Raw genomic sequence first — 20997 nt, forward strand, 5'->3', positions numbered from 1 at the left:
TTACCGCACCAGCAATGGCAGAGTTGTGGATGAAGGCATTGCGGGGAGGCAACGGCGGTTCCGCTTGAAGTTGATCTTGTGACATTTTGAATACAATATGATACGTCCCGATTCGACCGATTGAGCAGTAGCAAAAAATCTCAGGGTTTCTACTGTTGGCTGCACTGGCGTCGGAGAAAGGTCGTGATCGCGAAATCCTTCTTCGTTGGTAGAGTCGAAGATGCGTTGATCCGCCATAAACTTTTTTCTCGAATCTGGTTGGTCATTGACAGCTGGTTGGAGATACTTTTCGTCTCTGCTAAATCTGGCGCAGATGGAAGTCCCTCTTCAAGCCAAATTTCTGATACAGGGTAAGTTCACTGCTGAACAATGTCTACCAATGACTTCGACTGTGAATTTGATGCCAACCACAAGAAACGTTCTTCATGTTGAGTTTTATTCTTTAATTCTGCCTACAAGATGATGAGTGGGTATGCGTAGGGCTGGAGACATCAACAGAAAGATAGAAGGTCGGCTCAGCAGTACAGCCTCCAAACGATCACATTATTAAGGCATGCCATCACGTTTAACACTCTGCGTTCTTTGGATTTCACGCATGTCACGGCAGTGCTCATGTATGTGGGAGCTTAGTATTAAATTATGGGATGTTTAAATGATACTAGATTGTGATAAAGATATATGAAATGATGGGGTTTAGAGCATGACCCTCTTGGTTACTATGTTGGCCTAGGTACAAGAGTCTGATGCACCACTTTGATTGAAATTTGGGAATCACCAAGATGTATGGCCAGAATACGTTGCAAGTATACCCAGTTATTTGGCCAAGGAGACTTGGGTAGAGCGGAAGTATTCTGGAGAACATGACGGGGGTTTTGTGTATAGGAAGATTCCCGTGATAATTTCCGGGACATGCATGATAAGAAGCTTTGATGCCGCTGCAGTCTGCAGATCGTAATGGGTCGTCAGGGGATTCCCGTATCGATACCCCCAAAATCAGCATGCATCTCGCGGGATGCTGAGCCCCGGTTCCTTTTGTTCGTAATAATCAAATTGAATCGCCACGTCTATCATTGACGTTGCGTTCGGTTGTCATAAAGTTGTATACCACAAGGTAGAAAATGTCATAATAGTACTGTTATGCCCAGACATCTTCTTCCCATTCCCAAGGAACTTATAAGTCCGCCAGTCAGAATTGGTTATGTTGTAAATTGCACCCGGAACTGACAGGTCAACAACGTGCAAAAGACGGGACGGATGGGTAGGCAACCGAGGAACATTTAGTTCACGGCATCTGGGAAACGGTTGGGAAAAGATCCGACAAACCATGCATAACTAGTACTACATCTCGCTACTTAGACTATATATGAACTAGCTTCAGAAATGCCCTTGCGCAGTTTCGACGTTGCCAAGACCTTGCAAAGAAACATCAGATCATCGGTCTGGACTACATGCCTCATCTGCTGAACGTCGTTAGAAGACTGTTTAGCTTTCAGCCACCAGACAAAAGAAAGGGCGCAGTAGCTACATACAAGTTAGGACATGAATTGGATAGCTGGCAATAATCCGCTGAGGGAACGGATGACGGGAGATTTTAGGAAGCCCAGCAGTGTTTTCAACATCGGGACTTGAACATTGGTTCGACTACCGGCTGTCCACACCCACTTCCACTTCAACCTCCTGAACCGGCTGAACCGTAATGATTGACTAGCCAACGGTTCTATTGAGCGAATGAGAGAAAGTTTATAAGGGGGACTGCCATCGTATGCGTAGATCGTCCAACTCTATGTTGAATATTTCAAGATTACTCCTGAAAGAACTGGGGGAAGCCGTGTGTGAAATTCTGAAGTTTGCCGGCCGAGCGAGTCAAGATCCTGTCTCATAGTAACGGCATGGCGAGATGCAGGGGCTAGAGTCTGGAGAATATCTAACACAGGGTGAAGATATGGTAACGCATTGACCTTCCCTTTTCGATGGTTGAAAACCTCAACATATTACTTATTCTGATGCATAGAGTGATCAGGCGCTGATGCAGGTTATTCTCGCCAAGTCAAACAACTCAAGTCTAAAGTCAGTATCATGTACCCCTTTGGATTTGATTGTTGTAAAGTATGGAAAGTTATTACTGTGAAACACTGCTCGTGTGCTGCCGAGCCAACAAGTTGTATCTGTACCGGTGCGCCGGTAATTGATATTTCTTAGTTCTTCATGTTATCGATCCATGATTCGCCAAAGAGCGAATTAAGTTTCCAGCGTGCCGTTATTCCATGACTTGTATTTCAGGGAGGATCAATCATAAATAATGAAGTAAGAGTCATCATGCCCATTGTTGACCAGCTAGCTGGATACGACTCGTACAGTGGTTTGTTTATACTGTGTGGCTGCATGCACACTCTGATTTGTACCAGAGATCTGTCTAATTTCTGAATGTAGAGAGTTACATTGAATCGGCACAAAGTGTTTCATCTGTTGCATGTTGGTATTACCGAGGTATGGATGGGTCCTAAAGGTCGATCGATCCAACCCGCCATCAAGTCCAACTCTTTACCCAAAAAACGCAATTAGTAATAGCCATCCCGAAAATTTCTCCGACGATCTAGATAGGCAGGCACTATACTTTCAGAAATCATCTGTTTCTTGTTTCTACTTGCCACTTCTGTTTGTTGATTCAGGTTGCTGGCTGCTCGGTCACGATGTACCCGAGCTATCCGTGTTCCGTGTGGCGGCAACTTCCGCAGTGAGAAGGAAGGAGTGTGACGAGACTAAACTCGGCAGGCGCTGAGCCAAGAGTGCCAATCTGGGTAGTTTACCCTGCTAAAAGTAGCAGGTAGGGTAGATTGAGAATTGCATTCGGAAGGTACAGATAACATCTAGTGCCCGGCTGTGTCTGCAATGAAAAATACTACCTCCCTACCTTGGTAGGCCCCGGCAATACTGCTTATGAACGTGTCTTCATTTAGTGCTGCATCCCTGGTAAAATATATAGATTCATTCGTTGTTCAGGCACAAGCATTTCGGACAGGGAAGCTGATTACAATTACCTGGTTCAAACAGTAATTATCTAACCAAATGAATATTGGAAATCGACATGACATAATATCTCCATGCCGGTGTTTACACAAACCCCGAGTCATCTTTGTCCATGCACGGATATATGTTATGTTGTTTCATCCATTCTATTAGCTACATCCATCCGTCTGCTATACTGGACTTGGGGTCATCACCCTGGTAAGTTATTGCGGAGCTACCATATGAGGTTACATCGCCGACTGTCAGTCAGTCCATGCTCGGCTAGTGGGGGACTAGAACGGCCAATGTAAGCAACATGTAGATACCAGTACTCGATATTGCCTAACAATTTATCCAGTAATTCCAAAAAAACAAAAACAAAAAGAGAGACATCATTGGAGAGAGACCATGTTCAGGTTCTAAATGCTTTGTTCTCAATAGAGATACTTCTTTCGAAAGAATGATACTAATGACAGGGGTGAAGTATATCAGCTAGACAACTTGGAACAAGTTAGCAGTCAATTCAATTCTCTACTATTACATAGTTACACACAATACTACGGAGTATAATAAGCTTTATTGCATGCCAGATTCTAGCAGATTGTGTTAGCCTGTAATTAATGAAAGCTACTGTGTTACAGCAGCTAAGTGACTAAACGCTCAAGAGGCCTTTGCACTACTAGGTACCGACAGGGGCTAAGTGACTAGTGGCTCATAGGCGAGGATAACTTTAGACAGGGACCTCTATTACATTTTCTCTACATACCTGTACAAGGTAGCGCACGGCCTGTCGGTATGAGTGGGATGAGCCACTTCAGTTCCCCGTCTTTCATCGCCGGACCTGACACGTCCCGTCACATACCCACTTCATCGCCGTTGAAATCTAATTTCATACTATCACTTTACATATGTGCAGTGTGCGCTGCATGCTGCCGCACAGTTCCGTAGGTTATCACCTCCAATACTGTTGCCTATCCATTGCTACCTACCTACTCAGACTTAAGGATCAGCTCGGAGTCGCACCGCAGCTTCTCAAGCATGAATCATGACCTCAACTTCAGCGTTGGGTCGATGATGCTGTCTGATCCACAGCCACAGCCACTGCCGAAGCCCGGAGCCTAGACGATTGGTATTGGTACATGACTAGGAAAAAGGTCAAAGCATGTCACTGACTGACACGATCAAGCGTCTCCAGAAGCCACATAGTCAATCTTTCAGTCTCTGCGGGCCTCAACAAAACGGCCAATTACGTATATCTAACAACAAACGTCAAGGCGGCAAATGGACAAAAACTGTTCAACAACAACCCCTTCCCTTTGGGATGTGCGTGCAGCAGTTGCCGGCGGCAAGCTTTTCGTCTGTGCTTTTAACATGAACTTAGTGATATCGGCCGTTCGTCTTTGTGGTTGTCTCTATTATTCGGAGCCGATATGGGAGTGAGCCGTCATGGCTGAGACATACCTATGACACGGCTCAAGCCAACAGGGTTGAGAACGTGCATTTCGTTGCGACCAACCTACTGAGCCTGGAGAGCCGAAGAGCGTAAAGTCTTGGTGAATTCGTACGTATCCACTGCTGGTGTAATTTAGGTTAACAGTATCCGTACCCATTAGGTAGATTCTTTTGTTGGTCTTCATCTTCCTCTGTACAATGCATTCCTACTCTATCCATATACACCTGCCCAATTTCACAAGTCGATACAGTATGCATGCACGCGGAGCAAAGTTCGCGCCTGTGTGCCTGCGTGCAGTCGTCAAAGACCGGATTTAGAAAGACAGGCTGAAACAGTGCTTCTTTCACAGAAGGTCAGGGGAGTTTAGTTTTGTCAAACCCCTGCGGCTAACGTTATATGCCAGCACAATTCAGAGTCCACCTGTCTACTAGCCTCCAAAAACAAGCTAGGCAAATAGGGGATCGGCGAATTGCGTCGTACCAAATTTGGTTTATTGCCTGACTGTGACGGATGAGTCTCGGAGAATATTGGGGGAAGCTGTCTCGAATAGGAGATAAAATGGTCCATCGTTTCCAAGTATCGTACGGTGATGGAACTGTATCGACGGTAATTACCTACATGCACATAAGATAACCGGGCAGGTGGCCGGCAGCTAGGATAGCAAGAGCCGCGTACCGGGAGAGTAGACATTGCCCACGGCCATTAGGCCATAAGAAGAGATCTTCACGAACCATTGCAACATTGACATGCCTAATGTGGAGGAGCCGAGCCGAAGGCCAGGGGCGAAGCAAAGCCAGCATCGGGGAGAGCTGGGAAGGATTCGTATTGCCGTTACAGTAAGATGATGCTACCCATCTACCTGGTCTTGCTAAGCGCTGTGGGATCTCTGAAATCTATAAGGCTGAGGTTGTGACAGATATGATAGGTAGGATATGATGGAATGGGGATGGAGGAGTAGGTATGGACTATTGAGCGACTTAGCAAATGGTAGATTTAGTCTCGGACGGGTATCCGTTAATGCAAACCTTGGTATTTTAAGGCAAACGTTGTTAGGGATAGAATTCTCAACGGTAACGGCTATCTTCACCCTTCGGAATAATATCGAGGCTCACAAACTCAATTTACCCCGCCTCGACAGTGCAAAACTAAACTTCAATGGTTGTCCTTGTCAGACAAATGTCCCGTCACACTGGGAACCCCTTCTCCTAGCAGGCCACGAGGTCCAGGTAATCAACCAGGTCTTGGCAACCCTGAGCATTGATAGTCATGCGAACACCTTGAGCAACGGAAGATACCGCCCCTTGCCGCCCCCCTGGGACGAGACTACCAGAGCTAAAAACGAAACCTTTAGCTCAGGACTTAGACCAAGACCAGATCAGGGGACGTCTGTGCGAGCTTTAATTTACAAAGCCTGCAACGAGACGTGATACTTTCGCCGGAACGATTGGCTGCAATATCAGGATTTACGAACTGATTAAGGGCGCAGATGAAGCATATCAAAGCAAAGCCAAGCGGCAAGGAAAGAAGGGAGAGAGAGATAGAGAGAGGTGGTGATGACCTTTGCCAAAAACGAAAGTATGAAACAGCTTAATGAGAAACTGTGCCGCATCGTTGGCGAATGCGAAGCTTGTGAGGGTTTCATAGATGCTGTGCTGTGCTGTACTGCGCTGTACCGCGTTACCACGTAGCAGTATGGGGTGGCTACCGGAGTTCCAATTTATCGAGATCTAGGTAGATTCTCGAGATTAGACGAGTACGTACCTGAATGCACATCGAGTTCATCGCATCTTGGATCGTGGGACTGGCTGGCTGTTAGTGTTGAGATAGGAAAGCCGAGCTCTCACCCATGGCCTGGCATTCACAGCAGCAGCATTCTCGTTACGTATTAATTGACAGTTTAGGTATGTTTCTAATCATCGGAGGCACCGAAGTTGTGATAGCCAATGAATCAAGGACAATGGCACCCAACAATCGGACTGGTGTAGTATCTGAATATGATGGCATCACATGTGCTGTAGAGAGGGAAGGATCAGTTGTATCAAAGCAATTAGCGAATGCGAGGATACCAGGCTTTGAGTTGCAGTGACTCAACCTTGATGAGCTGGACTGTGGACTGCGACTGTGATTAAGTTAGTCTGTGTCCTATGTAGTATCTAGAAGATCGGGTGAACGTCAACTCCGACTGAGAAAAAGCAAATAAATCCCACCCACTAAGCAGGCAGGCCTTAAAATGACTTGCCGGTGGCGATGGGCACAACGTCTAATCAACCAGCCCCACCAAGTACGAAGTCAACCCTGTAGAATAGTGAATAACGAGGATGCATACATACCTCTCTCTCCATATTTTACGTGCTTTCATGATAATGGCTTCAGTGGTTATACGCTGATCCTGGAATTTAGCTTAGTAGTATGTAGCTGTGCCTCTGTTGAGCGGGTATAGATCGGATATAATGGAGGAGGACCCGCCAAGAGTCTTGGAGCGGGCCACAAGCGCCCAACCAACAGGAGCCTCCCCTTAGCCTCCTGCCGGGCCTTTCTTGACTCGAGCAGGGAAAGCAAAGGCGTTGAGCTTACTTACAGCTGCACGTTGGAGCAACATCAGTCCTTGATCCATCATACCCATCCATCGACAAGCTCACTCACTCAATCTATCAAGGAACATCCATGGCATAGGCTAGAAACAAACGTCAGATGCACCCCCTGACCCCCTGCAAATCTCCACCGCCACCGCGCTAATTACGCCTCTAACAGCCCTGCAGATGCAGATGCAGAGTGCTGGGCGTCAATCCTTCTCGAGGCGGTTTAGTCAAGCTCATCCCTTCCTTGTGCGACCAACGCAGCAGGAACACACAAGCAAGCACACCCCTGTCAAATATCGCCTCTATCCCTATTGGGTGATAAAGTCTCGTTCCATCACCAACGAGAGGGAGCCTGCACCAGAGTAGCGTTGGAGAGGGGAGGTCCCGAAGCTCGGACGGTTCACCATCTGGCTCCAGCTCTACTTTCAACCAAGTCTAATCAGCATTCACATCCATATTTGCACGCACTGCAACAGGAGAGCCATCCGTACCTGGACAGATGAACGGGTTCCCTTGGACTATTGCGTCCCGGGCTCAATATCCAGCGGAACAAGCCTGGTTCCAGGGCTGTTCAGTGCGGTGTTGTGCTGTGTTGTGATGTGCTGTGCTGTACAGAGAGACCTGCAGCACTGCATACCTTCAACCATGGGTCCATTTGGAATCAGCCAAAACCTCCCAGGTGTTGTTGCATCTACCAAAGTACTGCACTACCTACTCAGTACTTTCCCTATGCAACACCCTAGCAGAACAGACCCTACCCTGCCCTGTTTCTGGAAAAGCGTATCCGGACCGACAATTATACTGACCGATTGAGTACATTGTAACTGTCCAACTAACCAATTACTAGCCATCTAGACTGGATCGTACCGTCCCATGTCCCCTCGCACGGGAAGTTATGGCGTTTTACTGCGGCTGTCTCGCCAGTCCCTGGTAGATTTGATCTTAGTTGTGGTTACACAGAGTCGTGCTACTCCAAGTTTGGCAGAGCTCGCCCGAAGCATGACAGGCAATATGGATATTGCCCAGGCCAAACCCACCGGTGATCTGTTGCCTGTCTCTACTTTTGCTCCTCCTCCTGATGCTGCTGGTGCTTGCTTCTTTTGTTCCATGGGAAGGGTACCCCCGGACCGCTTGTTTGCTACAATGCTCCGGTTCCCCTCCCCACAATGAATCAGATTCGTTCGGGGTCTGCTACTATCTGCTGCCGAACTCATTACTTTGTCTGCTCCTTTCGGGCTGATTGTTCCACTTCCCCCTGTACTTGGGAGCCATGGCATAGTATGGGTTGGCCTACCTTCAGCCTCCTCCTCCCGAATAGGAGTGGTGTTCGATATCAAGGAACAGATGAGCCCCATCCATGCCTGTCATGTCAATCTATGCTTGTCAACACAGTACAGTATATGCTTGATCTACCCCTTGGAACCATTGCAGAGCAATTGGAGTAAGGAGCTGCCTATAGAAAGGCATCATTGCGCCCGAGTACATGACCGGGGCTGACACTACCCTTTCACCTATATCCTCCACAACCGGGCTGCACTGATGTGTTTCCATATGCGTATCAACTTAGCCAGCCCTGTGCCCATATCTGTAACGACTCACCTTACTCTACTACTACTAGTTTCTTTTACCTACTTGCCTCCTGCTTGTGGGACTAAGTCACTCCCAGTTCTTTTTTAACTTCTCCCGGCTACTTCTTGGTCCTCTGCCACCTTTTTCTTATAGAAACTCTGTTTCCCGACTATACCAACTAAGATCACTTTTCTCATCCACCTTCCGTCTTCTCGGCCGAGAAACGGTTCGCTACCTACCTACCTATCTACCTTGGAGAAAAACGTGGTAGCCGTGGAGCTATCGTGGGGTGGGATAGTACCTATATTAACGGCGATCTGGCCAGGTAAATCGTCAACCCTACCAACCAACCTTGGCTACTGCCTGTCTATACCAGCGCCGCACCTGTCCTTTAAAGGCCAAGTTGGAAGTAGCTCAAGTGACTTGACATTGCGTTGTCCTCCATGGCTCAGAGCTGGTTGATAGAAGAGGGCTCATCGTCTCATTCTAAGAGAGCGGGGGGAAGAGCAGCACAGTCACAGTCACAACCACAACCACAAGCACAAGCACAAGCGCAGGCACTGGCACAGGCAAGGGCACTGGCACAGGCAAGGGCTCTGGCACAGGCACATGCACATGCACATGTCCCAGTCCAAATACATGCACAAACGAACTTGGATGTACCTTACTCTAAAACTTTTGCAAATATGAACCAGCCTACCAATGTGTCTTCCTCTATGTTGAGGGCTCAATCAACAGAACCACCAGTACCGACACCAATACAAACATCATTGGAATCAACATCATCATTGGCAACCACCCCCCATGCTCAGGCCCAGACACAGGCAACATCAACAACCCCGGTCTTTCCAGCAACTGACCCAACTCAGCCACCTTCTTCCTCTCTACACCCTATCGCCATTAACACTTTCAATACCATCGAGATTCCTTCCAACGAGAGCAGTTACAGCAGCAGCAACGTCTCTCCTGCGTCAACAAGTACACCGGCTACTCCAAGTGCTACCACTGAAGCTATTGCTGCTTCAAGCAGCCCATCTATCTCCTCCTCTATCCTTGCTTCCTCTGCCAAGACTCCTTCTACTTCAACCTCAACAGACCCAACAGCGTCAGCCACTTCAACAGCATCCTCCAAACCCAAAGCGAAGCGAGTCAGGACCAGCAAACCAAAAGTCAAGACAGGATGTACCAATTGCAAGTTCGTCTCCCCGATCCCCTTAACCCTCCTTCCCTTTCGCTTGCTTGACCTTGAATTTGCCCCGACTGTGTCATCCATAATCTTACCTCGATAAAACTGTAGGCAGAGACGTATCAAGTGTGATGAGGCTCGGCCAGCTTGTACGCAATGTGTTCGAAGCAACAAGAACTGCACTGGCTACCCACCTCCCAGTCGCAGTTCCCGCCCCTTTGAAGAGGTTCGAATCGCCCCGAAACCGATGCCAGTCTACGACGCCCATGTACCCTCGAATGCTATCATTGCGCCTTTGCACAGCGACTACCACCTACTGCCACGTCGAGTACACCAACGAGCAGTTTTGAGAGCTGTCTCCCCTGGAACCTCTTCCCCGTCACCCACTACTTACCAACCATCCATGGCTCTTCATATCCAGCCTAGTGAATCTTTCTACTTTGACATTTTCCGCTCGCACACGGCCCACGAGCTATCCGGCTACTTCAACAACGTGTTCTGGACCCGCTACGTGTTACAGGAATGTCATTCTGAAGATGCTATCAAGTGTGCTGTGATTGGACTGGGCGCCCTGTATCAGACCCTTGAACAGACGGCTGCGCTCGACATGCGTCGTGGATCCGATGCGAGCTCTGAGGCCCGTTTCGAGATTGTCAGGGGCCATTGGCAAGTGGCTATCAGGCGATACGGCGATGCGTGCAACGCATTGGTCAAACTAAACACTCAGGATCAGAGATCACACAGAACCTCCATCATGGCCAATGTACTTCTCGCCTGTTTCGACTCCTTTATTGGCGATCACAGGCAGGCGATCCATCAGATCCAGACCGGGCTTGGTTTGCTCGACATATTCCACACTCAGCAAAGGCAACGACTCCTGCCTGCGTCCGAAGATTCGCTCGAAGAGGAACTGGTTACTATCTTTACACGACTAGCGATCCAAGCAAAGTCTTATGACATGGCTTTCCATTTCCCACAACCATTCAGTATACGGCTCAGTTCCCAGTCTCAACCGCAATCTCCTGGTCACAGTGGCGCAAATACCCCTTTGCAGGAGGAGCCCCTCTCTATCCCTGAAAACTTTACCTCTGTCATTGAAGCTCGGGTCGCCTTTGATAATCTGAATGTTCGAATCATGCGATATATAGAGGAACTGTTCTCCATGAAATCGGATCTCAAGGGCACACTTCCCCCATCTTGGCTAGATTATGGTCTTTCGTTCAAGAACCATCTCGATAGATGGGCCAAGGCTTTCGACAACCTGTTTTTCGCGCGACACAACCCCTCTATCAGTATGCAAGAGAAAGCAGGCATTGCAGCCTTGAGAATGCTGGCCACTAATACGAGAATCCTGTATCTTATGATGTTCAGTGATAAAGAGTCCGACTTCGACAATTTTCTCCCTCAGTTTCAGACTGTAGTCGACCTGGGTATTGAGATAGTCGGCGACGAGGAGAGACGAGCCGCCGCGCGCGACTGCCCAAACCCTGGACAGTGCCAGCATAGACAACGCGAAACCTGGCAGTCCCAAGACTTCGTTCCGTCGATGGGATTCTCAGCCCCTCATATCAAACCTCGATTTGCCGCCGACCTCGGTATCGTTGCTCCTCTGTTCGTTGTAGCTACAAAATGCCGTGACCCAGGTACCCGCCGCCGAGCCATCCAGCTACTTCGCAGCAGTGCTCGTAGGGAGGGCATGTGGGATAGTGAGATGGTGGCCAATATCAGTGCTTGGGTTATGGATCTCGAAGAGTCAGAGGCGCTTGCTATGGGAGTTGAGTCTTACCCTGCCGATGGTATCTCAAGGCCCATACCCCGCATAATACCTGAAGAAAAGCGATTCACGATCCGATCCGTCGACTTTGATCTGCGGACTCGTGTTGCAGACCTCCAGGTTGGTGTCCGCGGCCTCCCACCCGGCATGCCGGACCCAAAGTTTCGTCAAACCCGATTAAATTGGTGAGCTCAAAGGAATGAGCCATATGGCGACTTGCGCTATGCACCCAAGGCGCTCTGGTTTAAATGCAGGTGTTGGTCATTGCGGACAAGGTGTTTCAGGCCAGGAGTTGATGGTGAAAGGAGAAGCGCTTAGATATTATGTTAACGCAATACACTGTATCATAATGCTAAGTGAAAATATCACTGTAGAGCGAATCCAATAGTGTACCCTATGCGTGCTATGCTACAGTTCGCCAAAGAACCAACGCCATTCAAACATTGGAACCAGCCACCCAGAAAATAATAAATACCAGCTATACAAGAATACTCACAGCGGCGGTAGCTCCTCTCTGCATATGGGGCATTGAAGCCGAAATCTCATCCAGCCTTCCAAGCAGCCGCTATGGAATATGTGCCTGCAAGGCGTGACCATGTACAAACGACGAGCAAAGACGCCTGCAACGCCTGTGTCGTCATCCTCGGCTGTAAGTACCGGCACCTCAAGGATCTCACGACAGATGGCACAGTCAATGCTCCTCATCGAGCTTTGCTTCTTGCTGCTATCATCACTTGAAGAACGGGCACGTTCGATACCAGGTGTGTCGTCTGCAACAAGCCCGATTGGTAAACCACCAGCTTCCAGGCCGTCTTCACGGAGAAGAGGATGGTAATCCCAAGCATCAGGGGCCCAGCCTGTAGGAACACCGAAACGGGGGCTGATTATGTCTTGCGCGGCAAGGATGACGAGTTGTATCCAAACCCAAGCACAGAGGACGAGGAATGTGTGTCGCTCTGTGCGGGCGTACAGAAAGTTGTCCTCTTTGATCCAGAAGTATGCCACAGGGAGAAGACGTAGAATGGACTGGCCAACGACAAAGGGCCATGCGAGGGCTCGACGACAGTTGCGCCTGATATTGCGGCGGATTTGAGGGATCCAGAGGGAAAGATAGGCGAAAACACAGAGGTTCAAAAATATGGAGCGTAAGTTGGGGTACCACGTTGTGGAAGAGATGGCTAAGAATATGATGCACAGAGAGGCGAGGATGAGACGGCCAATGATGCTCTGGAACGATAGTGGAAGTTCCTCTGCGCGCTGCGCGGTTGTGGCACCAGGGACGGCGGCTGCTGAAGCAGCGATCTCAGCGTCAATATCTTGATCGGACGGGACAATGACGGGCTGTGGTGGTGGAGGCGGCTGAGCTGGAGCTGAAGGCCGAGACGTGAGTGTGTGACGCGCCGCATCAGGGTTGGGCAAGAGCGGAGCAGAATCAGCCGTGTTCAGTCCTGTAGCGGGCGAGACTGCGGCATTGGAGTTATTACCTGTACTGCCCGCATTCTGATCCCGTTCTCTGCGAGGTCGAGCTTCAGGAATCTGAACCTCATGAACCTTTGATAAGAAACTTCCGCCAATTGTCATAGACAGGAAGGCTGCGAGCAATAGGGCCAGAGTGGGAAGAAAGGTAGAACCAGCCGAGGACACCCAGGTAGCTGCAGCAGTGAAGGCCATGCCATCCACCATGAGCATAGTGGCGATGGTCCAGAAACTTACACGGCCCATTGTTGAAGGGGTGCAAGACTCACGCATCTGATTCTTGAGTAGATAGACCTGAGCAAACATGATAACTGCATAGACGAGAATCCATGCCTTTACTTGATAAACTTGAACCTCCAACTTCATGCCAGTCAAATGCTGAGCTTCACCGGGACCAAAGTCTGGCGGTCCCTTGCTCTCGAGGAAGAACCCGCAGTCTGGGGAGTAGATGACGACCGACATTTGGAGCTTAGGGATTTTGGGAATAGGTGCGCCCACAGGCGATTTTAATTCTGATTCGATACTGCTGATAACTGACTGTAAAACATCCTTGGACAATTCCTCGGAATCCAGATTGAAGTGACTTCGACTTGGTGGATAGACCTGCACATACATGATATACTCGCAGTGTGGCGATGGGTTGTTGGTATAGAGTGGGTTTTCCAAGTCGGAAGTCCAGGGGACTGTTTGGTCTGCATAAATTTTGTCTTTCTTTTTTGAGATCGTGCGGGCAATCGATTCGTTCAACAGCTTCTGACTTGACTGGAAGAAGTCCTCGCTGGGAGTCAAGTGTGGTAAGCCGAATATGCCTCCAAACTTCTCACTGGTGGTAGCCATCAAAACGACACCTTGACGAGGCCAATGGACTCCCCACAACCTCATTTCCCAGTCATGGCCGGATCCGTATGTGTCTTCGATAGTTGTCGTGCCTCTAACACTTCGTATAAGACCGCCAGCAACAGGGGCACCACTTTGAGCGGGCAACTGTTCATATTCGCTGACTGTCTTGTTCGCTTCAAGGCGCAGCGTAATGCGACCAGTACGGCCAGTGATGTTTCGTGCCCAGGAGGTATGATCCCCAATCCAATCCAAGCCAGGGGCAGTTTTGCTCAGGTTGTAACTATCATAACTTCTGGGCACTGCGCCTTTTCGTTTGACCCATTCACCATGGACAGTTCCTGAAACATTCATCCACATGGGCTCGCCTTCCCCAGCGTCCCATAAGCTGCGACCCCCTACTGGTGGCACAGCATGTCGACTGAATGACAGACTCCTCTCACGGAACTTATTCAAGTCAACCCATGTGAGATTGTCCTGGGCACGGAATCCCGTGATGTTGAGAAAGGAAGAATTCACGTTGGAACCTTTCTCTGGGGCTGGTGTGAAATCACCCCAGCGCGAGGCGTTGAGCACGTCTAGCGCATCCTGGAAATGGTCGAGCCTCTCCTTTGCAAGATCAGAGAGACTAAGAGATTGGCTTGAATAGTCGCTGTCGGGAAAAACAACCCAGATGATGAATAGGATAAAGAGGACAGTAGCAATTGGATGTTGGGCTTGAGCCATGATGACCCAAGAGATGGAAAGCGTCTATCGCTGTGACATGCTAGGTCTGCTTTAGTCGTCGTCCAACGGCGACGCGTGGATGATGTTGATTATTGTAAGAGTTAAGTGGCTGGATGAGACGTTAAGAGAGTTGGTTGTTGTTAATGGTTGGTGGCGTTGTATTTGAGATGTTGTTTGCGTTATGATTAGAAGAAGCAGTTATGAGTGGAAGTTACATGAGTTGGTACTGGCTGTGTTCAAGGAAGGGGTACGTATCATGACTGCCAAGCGTGGTGTGGCTGTGACTTCTCTGCTTTACTGTGCCTGCGAAATTATGCCGTACCTTTTCCGGCACAGTACGAATAAGGGGACTTTTATAGTACCTACAGGCTATCATGGAACAAACATTCACTTAGCAAACAGACCAGATACAAACCAAGCCACGTATTAATACACGCTTGCAATCATAAGACCGGTTCATTTTCTCCGTTGGACATATTCATCGTCATATTTTTCAGCTTTCTCTTACATCAGAGAAGTTCAAGTTTGCACCTAAACTCCATCATGGCCAGCAACGACCCCAAGCCCGACACCGCTAATAACAAGCCGGAAAATGTACGTTTTGTTCCCAACTCAGGCAGATCTTGACAGACTCGACGCATGCAGCGTTACACAAAGAATGTGTGTATTTTGTTGCAGAGCATCAAGGCTTCTGCAAGGTGCGGACATCGCCACTAACTTGTTTCTTTTTCATAGGCCTCAGACGATGCTCGCGCTGATGTTACAGCGGCCGTTGAAGAGCTCCTAAACTCTCTCTCCAACAAGTTTGCGGGTGTTTCCTCAGAGATCTTTGCTAAGAGTAAGCCTGTTTGTTCACCTCCAAGTATCTCAAAGTGCCCCACACTGACCTTGCTTCTTCAAGTGGATGAGATGTCTCGAAGATTGGATAACCTTGAGGCAGCCCTTCAAGAGAGCAACAAGCCAAAAGACGGAAGCGCAAACAAACCTTGATAGGTTTCATACATATATCAAGAGTACAGGGCGTTTAGGTTATCTCACGAGCTTTGCTTCATTATACGCAAATAGAAGGGCCAGCATGTCTGCTTGTTACGGTATTTTCATTATATCGTTACTTCAAGTAACCCAAGAATCAACTACATACGAGATCTGTGGTTCTGTACTTGCTATATTTGTTATGTCGTCGTGTTGTTATACTTGATGCTTTACAACTCGTCCTTGACTTCCTCGACCTTCTCCTTAACCTGCTCGACTTTCTCATCGGCCTTCTTCAGCACAAACTTGCGAAGGACATTGGTCTTCTGCTGGATCTGGTCGCGCTTTGAAGGAGCCAAACCGCCCTTGGCAAGAATACCATCCAGGCGACCAAGCTCCTTGGAGACCCAGTCGTTGTTGGAGCTCAGCTTGTCAAAGACACGAACATAGTACTCGGCGTAGGTCTTCTGAGCAGCATCAGTGAGGCCTTCGACCTCCTTCTTGACCTCGGCGGCAATCTCAGCGATGGTAGCACCGCCGGTGATCTTGGCCACGAGGGTGTCTAGAGACTCAACGGTACCAGCGACGTTGTCAAGACCACCACCGACAACACGGTGAGTTCCTGCCTTCTCGTTGATCCAGTCAACAAAGGCCTGCTCGGTACGTCCGCTCTCGTAGGCGACAGCCTCCTTGCTACCAGCAGGGAACCACTTGATGGTGGGGTAGGACTTGACACCCTGCTGCTCGGCGGTGGCCTTGCTGTTGGGAGCTTCAGCATCGACCTTGGCGATGACGACGTTCTTGTCATTGGCGAATGTGGCAGCGAGGTCCTCCCAGGTAGGGGCGAGAGTCTTGCAGTCTGTAGCAGTTAGTAAATTGAAGAGCGTTGCAAGGAAATGGGAAGAGCTTACGTCCACACCAGGGAGCAGTAAAGGCAACAAGAATGTGCTTGTCACTGCCAACGGTCTTGGAGAAGGTAGCATCGTTGAGGTAGGTAACCTCGCTGGGCATCTCAAGCTTCTTCTTGGACTTGACACCAGTCTTCTCAGCAATGAAAGTGGTCAAGCTCTCCAGGTCACGGCCGGACTTGTACTCCTCGGGCTTTGCACTCTTTCCATCAAAGAACTTGAGAGTAGGGAAACCCTGAATTCCGAATCGCTTGCCGAGCTCACGATGGGCGTCGGCGTCGACCTTTGCAATCTGGACCTTGCCCTTGGCAGACTCGTAGGTGTTTGCAAGATCCTCCCAGACGGGAGCAAGCTTCTTACAATGGCCACACCATGGGGCGAAGAATTCGACGAGGGTAGGCTTGCCGGACTTGAGAACGATGTCGTCAAAGTTGGAGGGGAGCAGTTCGATGACGGCGGATTTAGCTGCAACGGTGGCGGCGAGGGCGCCGAGCACGAAGCTCTTGATGAGAACCATGTTGGATGAACTTTGGTCCGATTGGCGTTGTTGGATGAAAGAGAAAGGTAGGAACAAGACTAACCAGAGCACAATCTTGCGAGGAGATGTGCTTTGTTTCTGGATGGTTGCTTGGAAATCAATCCAAGATGCCAGTTTGCATAGGAATGCCCGGTGTAGGTGGACATCCCTGCAAGGTAAAGCGGGACCTAGGACAGCTGAGGCAAGCTCCCACCGCCACCTAGATGGAGTTGTCCGCCAATTACGTGTTAGCTGTGTAGTGTATCCATTGTTTCGAGACTTGACGTGAAGCAGTTATTGTTTCTATTTACTGCGCTGTCTAGTTATTGCAATTACTTTGAGCTATCAAATATGTTGAATAAGAAGTCTTGATAGTATCAATTGACTTGATTACGAGATGAGTTTCTGGCTTATAGAAAGATAAATGTAATGGTGGGGAACAAAGAGTGCTGGCTATCAGCAACGCACTTGGTTATCTCAACTTGAGTCCGGTTGTTGGTCACCCTCAGCCAGGAATTGGAGCGCAGTTCCGATGATAGATCAATGCATGATTGCTTAAACTACCTACGAAGTCAGCTTCTTTATCCATAACAGCTTACGTGTGTTGGGAAAGTTGGTTATGGAGAAATACCCTGATCTGATGATATGTTGAGTTTTTGATCTGTACAGATTCTTTGTCAAAGTACCTGTCCACCTAGTAGGTAATAAATAGGAGAGAGTGACTTAAATTCCCAGTGAAAGTATACTGTGTAACTGTGATTAAACTATTCCTTACTGTGACATAGAAGTATATGTATCAATTGATTGCTTTGGAATGATTCTATTAACATCACTCTCAAATCCAGCGTACATACTTACATGTGGTCTGCACTCTACAGTGTTTCTAGATCTCGCTTGAGACTTGGAATAGCTACGCACGCACAACACAACTGCAATAAATCACAAACTACGGACGGAATATCTCTGATTATAATCCAATGAATTCTTCACATAACTTTAAATTATTATTGACTTCTACCGAGAGTTGCCCTCATGTGGATGTAAGTCACCTTGTTGGACATTGTAGAGTGGGGACCAAGTGATAACGGACTAACCCCTCTTCCGGCTGCCGAGCCTCTGTGCCCTCGCTCCTGCCCAAACTGGGGCTGCGGGACCTAGTAAGTCAGCGCACACAAAATTTCACGCAGCAATCTATCTCGAAATCTAAACCATCCCGCAACCCTTCGAGCTTTCGGCCTTCAACCCCCCAACAACGACACCATGTCTCACGAAAGCGTCTGGAACTCCCGCCCCCGAAACTACGGCAAGGGCTCTCGCAGCTGGTACGAACAATCCTCTTCCGCCCGTCGGATGCGAAATAAATAAATAAAAATATCACACCCGACGGCGTCCCTCGATTATCGATTCGAATATTATTACATGTGCTAACAAATATTCCAGCCGTGTCTGCAAGCACAAGGCCGGTCTCATCCGAAAGTACGACCTCAACCTGTGCCGTCAGTGCTTCCGTGAGAAGGCCAAGGACATCGGTTTCAACAAGGTGAGTTTAACTTGGAGCGAGAGCGCAGCGTGGGAGTCTCCAGGCCCTGGCCCAGGACGACCAGCCACTTGCGCGAGTCGGAATGAACACGACTGACCGAACTGCGTCTACAGTACCGATAAACGATCCACCATCATGACACCCGGTTTTCTCGTTTAAGGGATGGGGGGAACTGCTAGAGAGCAGAGTATTGTGTGGAAGGGGGTGAACTCTCAGCAGAAAGTCAAAGGCCTCGCGTTAAAAAAGCACTCGGAGGGCGGCCGCTTGGAACAGGAGTTTTATGGCTTGCTTGGGTCCCTCAGGAAGATCGTGCGTCTGACGAACATCCTCCGAGGATAGACGAATACCATTGCATTGGACCTCGAAATGTCTATGTGTCTTGTCTTATCCTCGCACCATCCCGCATGACCAACCTGTGGCCATGGAGTGTATCGGGTCAATGTGAAATTATGACAATCAAAAACTCCATGTGAACCATCGGTCCCCTTGCCCATCTCGACACCTCCCTGTGATCACGCCATGCTATCATGAAACTCAGCGTCCGCAACAAGAGCGCCTAACCAACTGTGCAGCCCTAATGGACGACTAATAACATGCCGCAACTCATGTACTAGTTTTACAAGTCTTATTACTGCCTCCTATATTTGTGTCTAAATTACAATCGTCGAGACATCGGGAGGAAGCAGAGCGGAGATCTTTGAGCCCCAAGGCCACCTAATATACAAGAGCCAAATGGACTCAAAGAGAAAGACATTTCCAGATGGTACATAAACGTAATAATTCGTACACTACACCCATAAACTTTTCCTTAACCCGTCTAAAACACCGCTTACTTGATGATGCGAGTGCAGAGACCAGTAGCAACGGTTCGGCCACCCTCACGGATGTTGAATCGCTGACCGACCTCAATAGCGTTGGGATGGCCCATGGTGACGACCATCTCGGTGTTGTCACCGGGCATGATCATCTTGCTGGTGGCATCCTCAGTACCCTCGGGGAAGGTCAGGTCGATGGACTCATCAGCAGTTCGGAGGTAGAGCTGAGGTCGGTAGTGCTCCTGGAAACCGGTGTGTCGGCCACCCTCCTCCTTGGTGAGAACGTAGAGAGAAGCGAGGAACTGAGTGTGAGACTTGACGGTGCCGGGAGCGCAGACGACCATACCACGGCGGACATCCTCACGGCGGACACCTCGGATGAGAAGACCGGAGTTGTCTCCAGCCTGGGACTGCTCGCAAGACTTCTTGAAGGTCTCGATATCGGTGACCTTGGTCTTGATGACCTCTTGACCCTTGCCGACAAGCTCGATCTCCTGGTCACGCTTGAGGATACCACGCTCGACACGGCCAGAGACGACAGTACCACGGCCGGCAATGGAGAAGACATCCTCGACGGACATGAGGAAAGGCTTGTCAAGGTCACGCTCGGGGGTAGGGATCCACTCGTCGACAGCGGCGAGGAGCTCATCGACCTTCTGGGTACCGATCTCGGGGCGCTGATTCTGGAGGGACATGAGAGCGGAACCCATGATGACGGGGGTGTCGTCACCCTCGAAGCCGTAGGTGTTGAGAAGCTCACGCATCTCCATCTCAACGAGCTCAAGCATCTCGGGGTCGTCAATGGCATCGACCTTGTTGACGAAGACGACAATTCGCTGGACACCGACCTGACGGGCGAGCAGCAAGTGCTCACGGGTCTGGGGCATCTGACCATCGGAGGCGGCAACGACGATGATAGCACCGTCCATGTTGGCAGCACCAGTAATCATGTTCTTGATGTAATCGGCGTGACCAGGGCAGTCGACGTGGGAGTAGTGGCGGTTCTCGGTGGCGTACTCGATGTGGGCGGTAGAGATGGTGATACCACGCTTTCTCTCCTCGGGAGCCTTGTCAATGGCACCATACTCGAGGAAGTTGGCGAGGCCCTTGTCGGCCTGGCGCTTGGTGATGGCAGCAGAGAGAGTGGTCTACAGAATATAAAGTCAGCTGAGGTCTGTCTTGCGAGAATAATGGCGGGGTTGTTGATGCTAGTAACGTACCTTGCCGTGATCGACGTGACCAATGGTACCAATGTTCACATGGGGCTTTGATCGCTCAAAGACGGCGTATGTGCGGTAGAGGTTGAGGACTCCAGAGGCGTTCTTCTTGGTGAAGGCGGACTGGAGAGGGTTGACGGGGTTAGCCCGGAGCCCTTGTCGAGCAGTGCGCAGGAAAGGCGCAACAGATCGGAAAGCGGTCGACATGGTGACGGCTCCCTATGGGTATTATAGAGGACGAATTAAGAAAGAGAAAAGAGGACCAGAGGAGGAGGAAGAGAAACACACGATGGTGCTGTCGAGAGTGGAGGGGGATAGAAGACGGCTATGATGAGGCCTCGAAAATTTCTCGAGCTCTGCTTCGCTCCAACGGCGTCTGGGTCTGTTCTTTTGGTGGAGCCATTGTCCAACCGGCCAGGATT

At 49.4% G+C, this 20997-nt stretch overlaps 6 protein-coding genes across 6 annotated transcripts; 3 read left to right on the forward strand and 3 right to left on the reverse strand.

Moving 5' to 3' along the window:
* Positions 1 to 9050: 9050 nt before the first annotated feature.
* FGSG_07177 (uncharacterized protein) lies at positions 9051 to 11756 on the forward strand (the record flags this gene model as incomplete). Its single annotated transcript, XM_011328597.1, has 2 exons — positions 9051 to 9712; positions 9905 to 11756. 2 exons carry the CDS (start codon positions 9051 to 9053, stop codon positions 11754 to 11756), a joined length of 2514 nt encoding a protein of 837 aa, XP_011326899.1.
* Positions 11757 to 12059: 303 nt separating this feature from the next.
* On the reverse strand, positions 12060 to 14606 carry FGSG_07178 (uncharacterized protein; the record flags this gene model as incomplete). Its single annotated transcript, XM_011328598.1, has 1 exon — positions 12060 to 14606. One exon carries the CDS (start codon positions 14604 to 14606, stop codon positions 12060 to 12062), a length of 2547 nt encoding a protein of 848 aa, XP_011326900.1.
* A 543-nt stretch (positions 14607 to 15149) lies between these two features.
* FGSG_07179 (uncharacterized protein) lies at positions 15150 to 15596 on the forward strand (the record flags this gene model as incomplete). Its single annotated transcript, XM_011328599.1, has 2 exons — positions 15150 to 15200; positions 15342 to 15596. The coding sequence occupies 2 exons, from the start codon at positions 15150 to 15152 to the stop codon at positions 15594 to 15596; spliced, it is 306 nt and encodes a 101-aa protein (XP_011326901.1).
* A 71-nt stretch (positions 15597 to 15667) lies between these two features.
* On the reverse strand, positions 15668 to 17115 carry FGSG_07180 (disulfide-isomerase erp38). Its single transcript, XM_011328600.1, has 2 exons — positions 16490 to 17115; positions 15668 to 16437 (listed from the first exon to the last, which is right to left on the reverse strand). The coding sequence occupies exons 1-2, from the start codon at positions 17001 to 17003 to the stop codon at positions 15809 to 15811; spliced, it is 1143 nt and encodes a 380-aa protein (XP_011326902.1). The 5' UTR covers positions 17004 to 17115; the 3' UTR covers positions 15668 to 15808.
* A 1057-nt stretch (positions 17116 to 18172) lies between these two features.
* FGSG_07181 (uncharacterized protein) lies at positions 18173 to 19160 on the forward strand. The gene is made up of 3 exons (XM_011328601.1): positions 18173 to 18325; positions 18444 to 18543; positions 18657 to 19160. The coding sequence occupies exons 1-3, from the start codon at positions 18264 to 18266 to the stop codon at positions 18663 to 18665; spliced, it is 171 nt and encodes a 56-aa protein (XP_011326903.1). The 5' UTR covers positions 18173 to 18263; the 3' UTR covers positions 18666 to 19160.
* On the reverse strand, positions 19155 to 20888 carry FGSG_07182 (elongation factor Tu). Its single transcript, XM_011328602.1, has 2 exons — positions 20579 to 20888; positions 19155 to 20506 (listed from the first exon to the last, which is right to left on the reverse strand). Exons 1-2 carry the CDS (start codon positions 20780 to 20782, stop codon positions 19373 to 19375), a joined length of 1338 nt encoding a protein of 445 aa, XP_011326904.1. The 5' UTR covers positions 20783 to 20888; the 3' UTR covers positions 19155 to 19372.
* Positions 20889 to 20997: the final 109 nt, after the last annotated feature.

The sequence above is a fragment of the Fusarium graminearum genome, chromosome 4 (genome assembly GCF_000240135.3).
Source record: "Fusarium graminearum PH-1 chromosome 4, whole genome shotgun sequence".
In the NCBI taxonomy this organism is placed as follows: domain Eukaryota; kingdom Fungi; phylum Ascomycota; class Sordariomycetes; order Hypocreales; family Nectriaceae; genus Fusarium; species Fusarium graminearum.

Excerpts from the sequence above, each read along its gene's own strand:
- FGSG_07180 (XM_011328600.1), bottom strand. The coding sequence starts at position 17,003 with ATGGTTCTCATCAAGAGCTTCGTGCTCGGCGCCCTCGCCGCCACCGTT. Across the intron at positions 16,438-16,489 it reads TACTGCTCCCTGGTGTGGAC|ACTGCAAGACTCTCGCCCCT; the intron begins GTAAGCTCTTCC and ends TAACTGCTACAG.
- FGSG_07181 (XM_011328601.1), top strand. The coding sequence starts at position 18,264 with ATGTCTCACGAAAGCGTCTGGAACTCCCGCCCCCGAAACTACGGCAAG. Across the intron at positions 18,326-18,443 it reads GGCAAGGGCTCTCGCAGCTG|CCGTGTCTGCAAGCACAAGG; the intron begins GTACGAACAATC and ends CAAATATTCCAG.
- FGSG_07182 (XM_011328602.1), bottom strand. The coding sequence starts at position 20,782 with ATGTCGACCGCTTTCCGATCTGTTGCGCCTTTCCTGCGCACTGCTCGA. Across the intron at positions 20,507-20,578 it reads GTCACGTCGATCACGGCAAG|ACCACTCTCTCTGCTGCCAT; the intron begins GTACGTTACTAG and ends TATATTCTGTAG.